Source organism: Pelobates fuscus, chromosome 3, assembly GCF_036172605.1.
Source record: "Pelobates fuscus isolate aPelFus1 chromosome 3, aPelFus1.pri, whole genome shotgun sequence".
Lineage (NCBI taxonomy): Eukaryota > Metazoa > Chordata > Amphibia > Anura > Pelobatidae > Pelobates > Pelobates fuscus.
Window position 1 is genome coordinate 422,992,855 of NC_086319.1, and position 12,660 is coordinate 423,005,514.

Below are 12,660 nucleotides of genomic sequence, written 5' to 3' on the forward strand. Positions count from 1 at the left end.
GCAGTGACAGAGCTGTGTGTGGGGTCAGTACAGGAATAGCAGAGAGAGCTGCAGGGCAGGATGGAGGTGCAGTGACAGCTGTGTGTGGGGTCAGTACAGGAATAGCAGAGAGAGCTGCAGGGCAGGATGGAGGTGTAGTGACAGAGCTGTGTGTGGGGTCACTACAGGAATAGCAGAGAGAGCTGCAGGGTAGGATGGAGGTGCAGTGACAGAGCTGTGTGTGGGGTCAGTACAGGAATAGCAGAGAGAGCTGCAGGGCAGGATGGAGGTGTAGTGACAGAGCTGTGTGTGGGGTCAGTACAGGAATAGCAGAGAGAGCTGCAGGGCAGGATGGAGGTGTAGTGACAGAGCTGTGTGTGGGGTCAGTACAGGAATAGCAGAGAGAGCTGCAGGGCAGGATGAAGGTGTAGTGACAGAGCTGTGTGTGGGGTCAGTACAGGAATAGCAGAGAGAGCTGCAGGGCAGGATGGAGGTGTAGTGACAGAGCTGTGTGTGGGGTCAGTACAGGAATATCAGAGAGAGCTGCAGGGCAGGATGGAGGTGCAGTGACAGAGCTGTGTGTGGGGTCAGTACAGGAATAGCAGAGAGAGCTGCAGGGCAGGATGGAGGTGCAGTGACAGAGCTGTGTGTGGGGTCAGTACAGGAATAGCAGAGAGAGCTGCAGGGCAGGATGGAGGTGCAGTGACAGCTGTGTGTGGGGTCAGTACAGGAATAGCAGAGAGAGCTGCAGGGCAGGATGGAGGTGCAGTGACAGAGCTGTGTGTGGGGTCAGTGCAGGAATAGCAGAGAGAGCTGCAGGGCAGGATGGAGGTGCAGTGACAGAGCTGTGTGTGGGGTCAGTACAGGAATAGCAGAGAGAGCTGCAGGGTAGGATGGAGGTGCAGTGACAGAGCTGTGTGTGGGGTCAGTATGGAGGTATAGTGACAGAGCTGTGTGGGGGTCAGTACAGGAATAGCAGAGAGAGCTGCAGGGCAGGATGGAGGTGTAGTGACAGAGCTGTGTGTGGGGTCAGTACAGGAATAGCAGAGAGAGCTGCAGGGCAGGATTGAGGTGTAGTGACAGAGCTGTGTGTGGGGTCAGTACAGGAATAGCAAAGAGAGCTGCAGGGCAGGATGAAGGTGTAGTGACAGAGCTGTGTGGGGGGTCAGTACAGGAATAGCAGAGAGAGCTGCAGGGCAGGATGGAGGTGCAGTGACAGAGCTGTGTGTGGGGTCAGTATGGAGGTATAGTGACAGAGCTGTGTGGGGGTCAGTACAGGAATAGCAGAGAGAGCTGCAGGGCAGGATGGAGGTGCAGTGACAGAGCTGTGTGGGGTCAGTACAGGAATAGCAGAGAGAGCTGCAGGGCAGGATGGAGGTGCAGTGACAGAGCTGTGTGTGGGGTCAGTACAGGAATAGCAGAGAGAGCTGCAGGGCAGGATGGAGGTGTAGTGACAGAGCTGTGTGTGGGGTCAGTACAGGAATAGCAGAGAGAGCTGCAGGGCAGGATGGAGGTGCAGTGACAGAGCTGTGTGTGGGGTCAGTATGGAGGTGTAGTGACAGAGCTGTGTGTGGGGTCAGTACAGGAATAGCAGAGAGAGCTGCAGGGCAGGATGGGGGTGTAGTGACAGAGCTGTGTGTGGGGTCTGTACAGGAATAGCAGAGAGAGCTGCAGGGCAGGATGGAGGTGTAGTGACAGAGCTGTGTGTGGGGTCAGTACAGGAATAGCAGAGAGAGCTGCAGGGCAGGATGGAGGTGCAGTGACAGAGCTGTGTGTGGGGTCAGTATGGAGGTGTAGTGACAGAGCTGTGTGTGGGGTCAGTACAGGAATAGCAGAGAGAGCTGCAGGGCAGGATGGAGGTGCAGTGACAGAGCTGTGTGTGGGGTCAGTACAGGAATAGCAGAGAGAGCTGCAGGGCCGGATGGAGGTGCAGTGACAGAGCTGTGTGGGGGGTCAGTACAGGAATAGCAGAGAGAGCTGCAGGGCAGGATGGAGGTGCAGTGACAGAGCTGTGTGTGGGGTCAGTACAGGAATAGCAGAGAGAGCTGCAGGGCAGGATGGAGGTGTAGTGACAGAGCTGTGTGTGGGGTCAGTATGGAGGTGTAGTGACAGAGCTGTGTGTGGGGTCAGTACAGGAATAGCGCAGAGAGCTGCAGGGCAGGATGGAGGTGCAGTGACAGAGCTGTGTGTGGGGTCAGTACAGGAATAGCAGAGAGAGCTGCAGGGCAGGATGGAGGTGCAGTGACAGAGCTGTGTGTGGGGTCAGTACAGGAATAGCAGAGAGAGCTGCAGGGCAGGATGGAGGTGCAGTGACAGAGCTGTGTGAGGGGTCAGTACAGGAATAGCAGAGAGAGCTGCAGGGCAGGATGGAGGTGCAGTGACAGAGCTGTGTGTGGGGTCAGTACAGGAATAGCAGAGAGAGCTGCAGGGTAGGATGGAGGTGCAGTGACAGAGCTGTGTGTGGGGTCAGTACAGGAATAGCAGAGAGAGAGCTGCAGGGCAGGATGGAGGTGCAGTGACAGAGCTGTGTGTGGGGTCAGTACAGGAATAGCAGAGAGAGCTGCAGGGCAGGATGGAGGTTCAGTGACAGAGCTGTGTGGGGGGTCAGTACAGGAATAGCAGAGAGAGCTGCAGGGCGGGATGGAGGTGCAGTGACAGAGCTGTGTGTGGGGTCAGTACAGGAATAGCAGAGAGAGCTGCAGGGCAGGATGGAGGTGTAGTGACAGAGCTGTGTGGGGGGTCAGTACAGGAATAGCAGAGAGAGCTGCAGGGCAGGATGGAGGTGCAGTGACAGAGCTGTGTGTGGGGTCAGTACAGGAATAGCAGAGAGAGCTGCAGGGCAGGATGGAGGTGCAGTGACAGAGCTGTGTGTGGGGTGTCAGTACAGGAATAGCAGAGAGAGCTGCAGGGCAGGATGGAGGTGTAGTGACAGAGCTGTGTGTGGGGTCAGTACAGGAATAGCAGAGAGAGCTGCAGGGCAGGATGGAGGTGCAGTGACAGCTGTGTGTGGGGTCAGTACAGGAATAGCAGAGAGAGCTGCAGGGCAGGATGGAGGTGCAGTGACAGAGCTGTGTGTGGGGTCAGTACAGGAATAGCAGAGAGAGCTGCAGGGCAGGATGGAGGTGCAGTGACAGAGCTGTGTGTGGGGTCAGTACAGGAATAGCAGAGAGAGCTGCAGGGCAGGATGGAGGTGCAGTGACAGAGCTGTGTGTGGGGTCAGTACAGGAATAGCAGAGAGAGCTGCAGGGCAGGATGGAGGTGCAATGACAGAGCTGTGTGGGGTGTCAGTACAGGAATAGCAGAGAGAGCTGCAGGGCATGATGGAGGTGCAGTGACAGAGCTGTGTGCAGGGTCAGTACAGGAATAGCAGAGAGAGCTGCAGGGCAGGATGGAGGTGCAGTGACAGAGCTGTGTGTGGGGTCAGTACAGTAATAGCAGAGAGAGCTGCAGGGCAGGATGGAGGTGCAGTGACAGAGCTGTGTGTGGGGTCAGTATAGGAATAGCAGAGAGAGCTGCAGGGCAGGATGGAGGTGTAGTGACAGAGCTGTGTGTAGGGTCGGTACAGGAATAGCAGAGAGAGCTGCAGGGCAGGATGGAGGTGCAGTGACAGAGCTGTGTGTAGGGTCAGTACAGGAATAGCAGAGAGAGCTGCAGGGCAGGATGGAGGTGTAGTGACAGAGCTGTGTGTGGGGTCAGTACAGGAATAGCAGAGAGAGCTGCAGGGCAGGATGGAGGTGCAGTGACAGAGCTGTGTGTGAGGTCAGTACAGGAATAGCAGAGAGAGCTGCAGGGCAGGATGGAGGTGCAGTGACAGAGCTGTGTGTGGGGTCAGTACAGGAATAGCAGAGAGAGCTGCAGGGCAGGATGGAGGTGCAGTGACAGAGCTGTGTGTGGGGTCAGTACAGGAATAGCAAAGAGAGCTGCAGGGCAGGATGCAGGTGTAGTGACAGAGCTGTGTGTGGGGTCAGTACAGGAATAGCAGAGAGAGCTGCAGGGCAGGATGAAGGTGTAGTGACAGAGCTGTGTGTGGGGTCAGTATAGGAATAGCAGAGAGAGCTGCAGGGCAGGATGGAGGTGCAGTGACAGAGCTGTGTGTGGGGTCAGTACAGGAATAGCAGAGAGAGCTGCAGGGCAGGATGGAGGTGTAGTGACAGAGCTGTGTGTGGGGTCAGTACAGGAATAGCAGAGAGAGCTGCTGGGCAGGATGGAGGTGCAGTGACAGAGCTGTGTGTGGGGTCAGTACAGGAATAGCAGAGAGAGCTGCAGGGCAGGATGGAGGTGTAGTGACAGAGCTGTGTGTGGGGTCAGTACAGGAATAGCAGAGAGAGCTGCAGGGCAGGATGAAGGTGCAGTGACAGAGCTGTGTGTGGGGTCAGTACAGGAATAGCAGAGAGAGCTGCAGGGCAGGATGGAGGTGTAGTGACAGAGCTGTGTGTGGGGTCAGTACAGGAATAGCAGAGAGAGCTGCAGGACAGGATGGAGGTGCAGTGACATAGCTGTGTGTGGGGTCAGTACAGGAATAGCAGAGAGAGCTGCAGGGCAGGATGGAGGTGTAGTGACAGAGCTGTGTGTGGGGTCAGTACAGGAATAGCAGAGAGAGCTGCAGGGCAGGATGGAGGTGCAGTGACAGAGCTGTGTGGGGTCAGTACAGGAATAGCAGAGAGAGCTGCAGGGCAGGATGGAGGTGCAGTGACAGAGCTGTGTGTGGGGTCAGTACAGGAATAGCAGAGAGACCTGCAGGGCAGGATGGAGGTGCAGTGACAGAGCAGTGTGGGGGGTTAGTACAGGAATAGCAGAGAGACCTGCAGGGCAGGATGGAGGTGTAGTGACAGAGCAGTGTGGGGGGTTAGTACAGGAATAGCAGAGAGACCTGCAGGGCAGGATGGAGGTGCAGTGACAGAGCTGTGTGTGGGGTCAGTACAGGAATAGCAGAGAGAGCTGCAGGGCAGGATGGAGGTGCAGTGACAGCTGTGTGTGGGGTCAGTACAGGAATAGCAGAGAGAGCTGCAGGGCAGGATGGAGGTGCAGTGACACAGCTGTGTGTGGGGTCAGTACAGGAATAGCAGAGAGAGCTGCAGGGCAGGATGGAGGTGCAGTGACAGAGCTGTGTGTGGGGTCAGTACAGGAATAGCAGAGAGACCTGCAGGGCAGGATGGAGGTGCAGTGACAGAGCAGTGTGGGGGGTTAGTACAGGAATAGCAGAGAGACCTGCAGGGCAGGATGGAGGTGTAGTGACAGAGCAGTGTGGGGGGTTAGTACAGGAATAGCAGAGAGACCTGCAGGGCAGGATGGAGGTGCAGTGACAGAGCTGTGTGTGGGGTCAGTACAGGAATAGCAGAGAGAGCTGCAGGGCAGGATGGAGGTGCAGTGACAGCTGTGTGTGGGGTCAGTACAGGAATAGCAGAGAGAGCTGCAGGGCAGGATGGAGGTGCAGTGACACAGCTGTGTGTGGGGTCAGTACAGGAATAGCAGAGAGGAGCATGTCGTGAGATCTGTTGATGAAACACAATGTGTTAATCATAGTAAAAGTTTTGTGATTTCAGTGTCTGCGCGGCTGCTGCTTGGTTGCTTTTGGGAGGGGGGGGGAGTGAATGTGGGGACATAGAGAGGAAGGTTAGAGATGGGGAGGGAGGGACACTGACAGGCAGCGATTGAGAGAGTGGAAGGAACTGTTAAAGAAGCGAGAGCGAGCGACACAAAGACACACGTTATCCAGAGAGAAGGAGACAATAGACGGGTAGGATAGAGAGAGGGATAACGTGAGACTTCACCTCTGCTCCAGGAGGTCCTATGGGCTTTGGGTGGAAATTGACAAGGTGACCAGAGGGCGGGGGTATGGCTGCTCTTGCCAGTTCTCTGATTCGGCAGAAGCGAGAGGTGAGAGAATCGGTGGGACCTCGCCCTGCACCCCCCCAGAGAAAGGTCTGCCCCCGAGGAACCAAGTCACTCTGCCAAAAACAGCTCCTCTTCCTGGTCTCCAAGGTGCGAATGTGTGGGAGCCCCCGGGGATCGCTGAACAAGGACCCTGGTAAGAAGGAAAGAAATATAGGTAAGGGGTGCAAACTTTATGCATGTGGGGATGCAAGACACAACTGTTTTATCGTTATTGTGGTGGGTATATTTCCTGGGCTGATAATAGGGTGGGGGTATGTGGGAGAAGTAGGAGATGGGTGGAACCTCTGTCACTACACCTCCATCCTGCCCTGCAGCTCTCTCTGCTATTCCTGTACTGACCCCACACACAGCTCTGTCACTACACCTCCATCCTGCCCTGCAGCTCTCTGCTATTCCTGTACTGACCCCACACACAGCTCTGTCACTACACCTCCATCCTGCCCTGCAGCTCTCTCTGCTATTCCCGTACTGACCCCACACACAGCTCTGTCACTGCACCTCCATCCTGCCCTGCAGCTCTCTCTGCTATTCCTGTACTGACCCCACACCCAGCTCTGTCACTGCACCTCCATCCTGCCCTGCAGCTCTCTCTGCTATTCCCGTACTGACCCCACACACAACTCTGTTACTGCACCTTCATCCTGCCCTGCAGCTCTCTCTGCTATTCCTGTACTGACCCCACACACAGCTCTGTCACTGCACCTCCATCCTGCCCTGCAGCTCTCTCTGCTATTCCTGTACTGACCCCACACACAGCTCTGTTACTGCACCTCCATTCTGCCCTGCACCTCTCTCTGCTATTCCTGTACACACAGCTCTGTCACTACCCCTCCATCCTGCCCTGCAGCTCTCTCTGCTATTCCTGTACTGACCCCACACACAGCTATGTCACTACACCTCCATCCTGCCCTGCAGCTCTCTCTGCTATTCCTGTACACACAGCTCTGTCACTACCCCTCCATCCTGCCCTGCAGCTCTCTCTGCTATTCCTGTACTGACCCCACACACAGCTCTGTCACTACCCCTCCATTCTGCCCTGCACCTCTCTCTGCTATTCCTGTACTGACCCCACACACAGCTCTGCCACTGCACCTCCATCCTGCCCTGCAGCTCTCTCTGCTATTCCTGTACTGACCCCACACACAGCTCTGTTACTGCACCTCCATCCTGCCCTGCAGCTCTCTCTGCTATTCCTGTACTGACCCCACACACAGCTATGTCACTGCACCTCCATCCTGCCCTGCAGTTCTCTCTGCTATTCCTGTACTGACCCCACACACAGCTCTGTCACTACACCTCCATCCTGCCCTGCAGCTCTCTCTGCTATTCCTGTACTGACCCCACACACAGCTCTGTCACTACACCTCCATCCTGCCCTGCAGCTCTCTGCTATTCCAGTACTGACCCCACACACATCTCTGTTACTGCACCTCCATCCTGCCCTGCAGCTCTCTCTGCTATTCCTGTACTGACCCCACACACAGCTCTGTCACTACACCTCCATCCTGCCCTGCAGCTCTCTCTGCTATTCCTGTACTGACCCCACACACATCTCTGTCACTGCACCTCCATCCTGCCCAGCAGCTCTCTCTGCTATTCCTGTACTGACCCCAAACACAGCTCTGTTACTGCACCTCCATCCTGCCCTGCAGCTCTCTTTGCTATTCCTGTACTGACCTCACACACAGCTATGTCACTGCACCTCCATCCTACCCTGCAGCTCTCTGCTATTCCTGTACTGACCACACACACTGCTCTGTCACTACACCTCCACCCTGCCCTGCAGCTCTCTCTGCTATTCCTGTACTGACCCCACACACAGCTATGTCACTGCACCTCCATCCTGCCCTGCAGCTCTCTCTGCTATTCCTGTACTGACCCCACACACAGCTCTGTCACTACACCTCCATCCTGCCCTGCAGCTCTCTCTGCTATTCCTGTACTGACCCCACACACAGCTCTGTCACTGCACCTCAATCCTGCCCTGCAGCTCTCACTGCTATTCCTGTACTGACCCCACACACAGCTCTGTCACTGCACCTCCATCCTGCCCTGCAGCTCTCTCTGCTATTCCTGTACTGACCTCACACACAGCTCTGTCACTGAACCTCCATCCTGCCCTGCAGCTCTCTCTGCTATTCCTGTACTCACCCCACACACAGCCCTGTCACTACACCTCCATCCTGCCCTGCAGCTCTCTCTGCTATTCCTGTACTGACCCAACACACCGCTCTATCACTGCACATCCATCCTGCCCTGCAGCTCTCTCTGCTATTCCTGTACTGACCCCACACACAGCTCTGTCACTGCACCTCCATCCTGCCCTGCAGCTCTCTCTGCTATTCCTGTACTGACCCCACATACAGCTCTGTCACTGCACCTCCATCCTGCCCTATATCTCTCTCTGCTATTCCTGTACTGACCCCACACGCAGATCTGTCACTACACCTCCATCCTGCCCTGCCGCTCTCTCTGCTATTCCTGTACTGACCCCACACACAGCTCTGTCACTGCCCCTCCATCCTGCCCTGCAGCTCTCTCTGCTATTCCTGTACTGACCCCGCACATCCAGCTCTGTCACTACACCTCCATCCTGCCCTGCAGCTCTCTCTGCTATTCCTGTACTGACCCCACACACAGCTCTGTCACTACACCTCCATCCTGCCCTGCAGCTCTCTCTGCTATTCCTGTACTGACCCCACACAAAGCTGTCACTGTACCTCTATCCTGCCCTGCAGCTCTCTCTGCTATTCCTGTACTGACCCCACACACAGCTCTGTCACTGCACCTCCATCCTGCCCTGCAGCTCTCTCTGCTATTCCTGTACTGACCCCACACACAGCTCTGTCACTACACCTCCATCCTGCCCTGCAGCTCTCTCTGCTATTCCTGTACTGACCCCACACACAGCTCTGTCACTGCACCTCCATCCTGCCCTGCAGCTCTCTCTACTATTCCTGTACTGACCGCACACACAGCTCTGTCACTGTACCTCCATCCTGCCCTGCAGCTCTCTCTGCTATTCCTGTACTGACCCCACACACAGCTCTGTCACTGCACCTCCATCCTGCCCTGCAGCTCTCTCTCTGCTATTCCTGTACTGACCCCACACACAGCTCTGTCACTGCACCTCCATCTTGCCCCGCAGCTCTCTCTCTGCTATTCCTGTACTGACCCCACACACAGCCCTGTCACTGCACCTCCATCCTGCCCTGCAGCTCTCTCTGCTATTCCTGTACTGACCGCACACACAGCTCTGTCACTACACTTCCATCCTGCCCTGCAGCTCTCTCTGCTATTCCTGTACTGACCCCACACACAGCTCTGTCACTACACCTCCATCCTGCCCTGCATCTCTCTCTCTGCTATTCCTGTACTGACCCCACACACAGCTCTGTCACTGCACCTCCATCCTGCCCCGCAGCTCTCTCTCTGCTATTCCTGTACTGACCCCACACACAGCCCTGTCACTGCACCTCCATCCTGCCCTGCCGCTCTCTGTTATTCCTGTCTCTGCTATACCCCACACACAGCTCTGCTATACCCCACACACAGCTCTGTCACTGCACCTCCATCCTGCCCCGCAGCTCTCTCTCTGCTATTCCTGTACTGACCCCACACACAGCTCTGTCACTGCACCTCCATCCTGCCCTCCACCTCCATCCTGCCCTGCAGCTCTCCCTGCTATTCCTGTACTGACCCCACACACAGCTCTGTCACTACACCTCCATCCTGCCCTGCAGCTCTCTCTGCTATTCCTGAACTGACCCCACACACAGCTCTGTCACTACACCTCCATCCTGCCCTGCAGCTCTCTCTGCTATTCCTGTACTGACCCCACACAGAGCTCTGTCACTACACCTCCATCCTGCCCTGCAGCTCTCTCTGCTATTCCTGAACTGACCCCACACACAGCTCTGTCACTACACCTCCATCCTGCCCTGCAGCTCTCTCTGCTATTCCTGTACTGGCCCCACACACAGCTCTGTCACTGCACCTCCATCCTGCCCTGCAGCTCTCTCTGCTATTCCTGTACTGACCCCACACACAGCTCTGTCACTACACTTCCATCCTTCCCTGCAGCTCTCTCTGCTATTCCTGTACTGACTTGTTAGTCTTCTCTGTCTCTGTGATTCCTTCATTCACTGAGCTGTCTGTATAATGGATTGAACACATTCTCTCTAGGGACAAAGAGATGAAAGAAAGCAGGTCAGGGACGGAGAGAAGGAGAAAAGGCAGAGTTAATTAGTAAAGAAGGAGAGTGGGGGTGGGTAAGAAGGAAGAGCAGGAAGGTAGGACAGAGGGCAAGCTAACACTGTGAACGTGAACCTCTATATCCACTTATTACGTTACATTTCTGTCACTCAGAGCCTCAGCTGAAGGGGATTGTAACCCGCTTACTCTGCAGAGTGGGCTTTTATCTTCAACTTCTTCCTGATGGAACCATACAAGGGACCAAGGAGGAAGGAAACTCGCACAGTGAGTCATTCAAGGAATAAATTATACTCCGAGCATCAGGCTAATTCCAAACACTGGACAGTCTAGACGTGTACCCGTAATACTAGCAATAGACCGTAACAGGAGCTATGCTGACATTGGAAATAGATCGATACCAGAACTAGACTGATGGCAGAACTTCAGTAATGTCCAAACTAAACTAATATCAGAAGTAGACTGATGGCAGAACTAGACTAATGGTGGAACTAGACTAATGGTGGAACTAGACTAATGTCCAAACTAAACTAATATTAGAATTAGACTGATGGCAGAACTAGACTAATGGTGGAACTAGACTACTGTCCAAACTAAACTAATATCAGAATTAGACTGATGGCAGAACTAGCGTGTGGTGGACCACCTGGCACCCTAATTGGGTGCCTCCGCCAATCGCTAGCCCCTAGTGCCTACCGAGTACCACAAGCAGAACTCGAGTGTAAACAAACCTCAACTGACACCAGAACTAGACTGATGGCAGATCTAGAGTAATGTCAGAACTAGAGTAATGGCAGAACTAGACTGATGGCAGAACTAGAGTAATGTCCAAACTAAACTAATATCAGAATTAGACTGATGGCAGAACTAGACTGATGGCAGAACTAGACTGATGGCAGAACTAGAGTGTGGCGGACCGCCTGACACCCTGATTCCAATCGCTACCCCCTAGTGCCTACCGAGTACCACAAGCACCGCACCAGACACCATCTGCACCGTAGTCCCCACTTCCAGCGTTACAGCTTGGCTGGGGTATCGCTGTCCTCCACCCACCCTGGACCCAAGACCAGGATACAGCTTCCAGTGGGCAGACCTCTCCTACTCCACAGAGTGTAGCAGGCTGCTCTTACAAGACCAAGTGATAATAACCCAGAGGAGTGTAGTGATATAGCAATCCCCAGGGTAAATACAGCGGTTTCCTCCACACATGAGACAAGGCTCTATATTAAGGGTAAGCAGGAACTCGTTTAGGTAGCCACAACGAACCTTTTATGCAAGTCCCGATGCAAGGGGCACTCCCCCTCGGACCTGAGAGTATAAACAAATACACAACCACATTGGTTCTCAGAGCCGGGACACTTCCATACATAATCAGATACTCCCTCCTCTGTACCTGGGAGATAATGGAGTCATGTACTATATTAACTCAATTATCTCCAGACACAAATACACACATTTTTATAAAACCCACAAAATACCTTTAAAACATACAAAACAAAAGCTACATCCACTGGTAGCCCCAATCTGGGTGAACAACATCACCCAGATCGGTTCAGGGGCTCAGAAATTTCCTGAGAGTCACAGTTTTGGCCGACTGCATGCATGGTCCCATGCTCAAAATAGTTCCATAGAATCACGGCTAAGTGCCTCTGGGGACCGACCAGGAACCGTGAAGTCTTCCTGCCGAAAACAATTCCATAGAATCGCGGCTAAGTGCCGCTGGGGGACCGACCAGGAACCGCAAAGTTTTAATGCCGAAAATAGTTCTAGGGCATTCACGGCTAAGTCCCCCTGAAGTCTATTTGCGGTTTTGGTCCATGTGAATGGCCGCCAGTGAGCTAGCGTTTGGTTCTATGGAAAGTGCCATACCAGGGGAACCAGGGGGAATATAATATGGTTCTTTACAGTCGCTGACCTGGCCCATAGTCTTTTGGCAGGAGGCTGGCAAGCAGGCCTCTGCAAAAGGCCTTGGTGAGGTCTTTTGGCATGAGGCTGGCAAGCAGGCCTCTGAAAAAGGCCGTGGCGAGGTTCTGTTCGCCACATAGAGTAATACAGCTACCCAGGTTGTAGAGGGGTATCTGCCGTCAGAAACGCCCTTCTTCCAGGCAAGGTGCTGGGCTGTAGTGGAGAGGTGAGATCCCATCCGCTGAATCCTTGGAGCAGTAGAGAGGCCGAGCTCTTAAAAGAGCTAGTGATTAAGCTGAGCAAGTTCCCTTTCAATAACGAGACAAGGCTACTTTTTGAAGGGTGAAGTAGAACTGATTTAATGACCACACGGCAGCTGCTTTTATGCAGGATTTTACAGTAATGTTACCACCCACTGGACCTTGTGGGGCACCAACAATGAAATTACAATAGCCAATCAGTTACAATGTCCCAGTAAAAGCACACCCATTGATTACAATACATTCCTCCCCTCTGCTTGGGAGATAATTAAGTTAATTGTTATATCGCTCAATTATCTCCAAGCTAAAAAATATACTTTTTCCACGTTTTTCATAACTTTGAAATTATGCATCAGATTTTAACAAACATTACATTTTCAACATATCCAAACATGGCACAAATTGGACC

General features: G+C 53.9%; 1 protein-coding gene across 2 annotated transcripts in view; it reads left to right on the forward strand.

Annotated features, from left to right (window-relative positions):
* Nucleotides 1-5,651: 5,651 nt before the first annotated feature.
* Nucleotides 5,652-12,660, forward strand: part of FGF11 (fibroblast growth factor 11) — a 67,162-nt gene continuing 60,153 nt past the window's right edge. Inside the window, exons 1-2 of one of the 2 annotated variants that reach the window (XM_063446087.1) lie at nucleotides 5,652-6,028; nucleotides 10,243-10,353. In XM_063446087.1, coding sequence (XP_063302157.1) covers nucleotides 5,815-6,028; nucleotides 10,243-10,353 — 325 coding nt within the window. In that variant the 5' untranslated portion in view covers nucleotides 5,652-5,814. The remainder of the gene's footprint in view (nucleotides 6,029-10,242; nucleotides 10,354-12,660) is intronic. The other variant, XM_063446088.1, reaches the window with a different exon arrangement.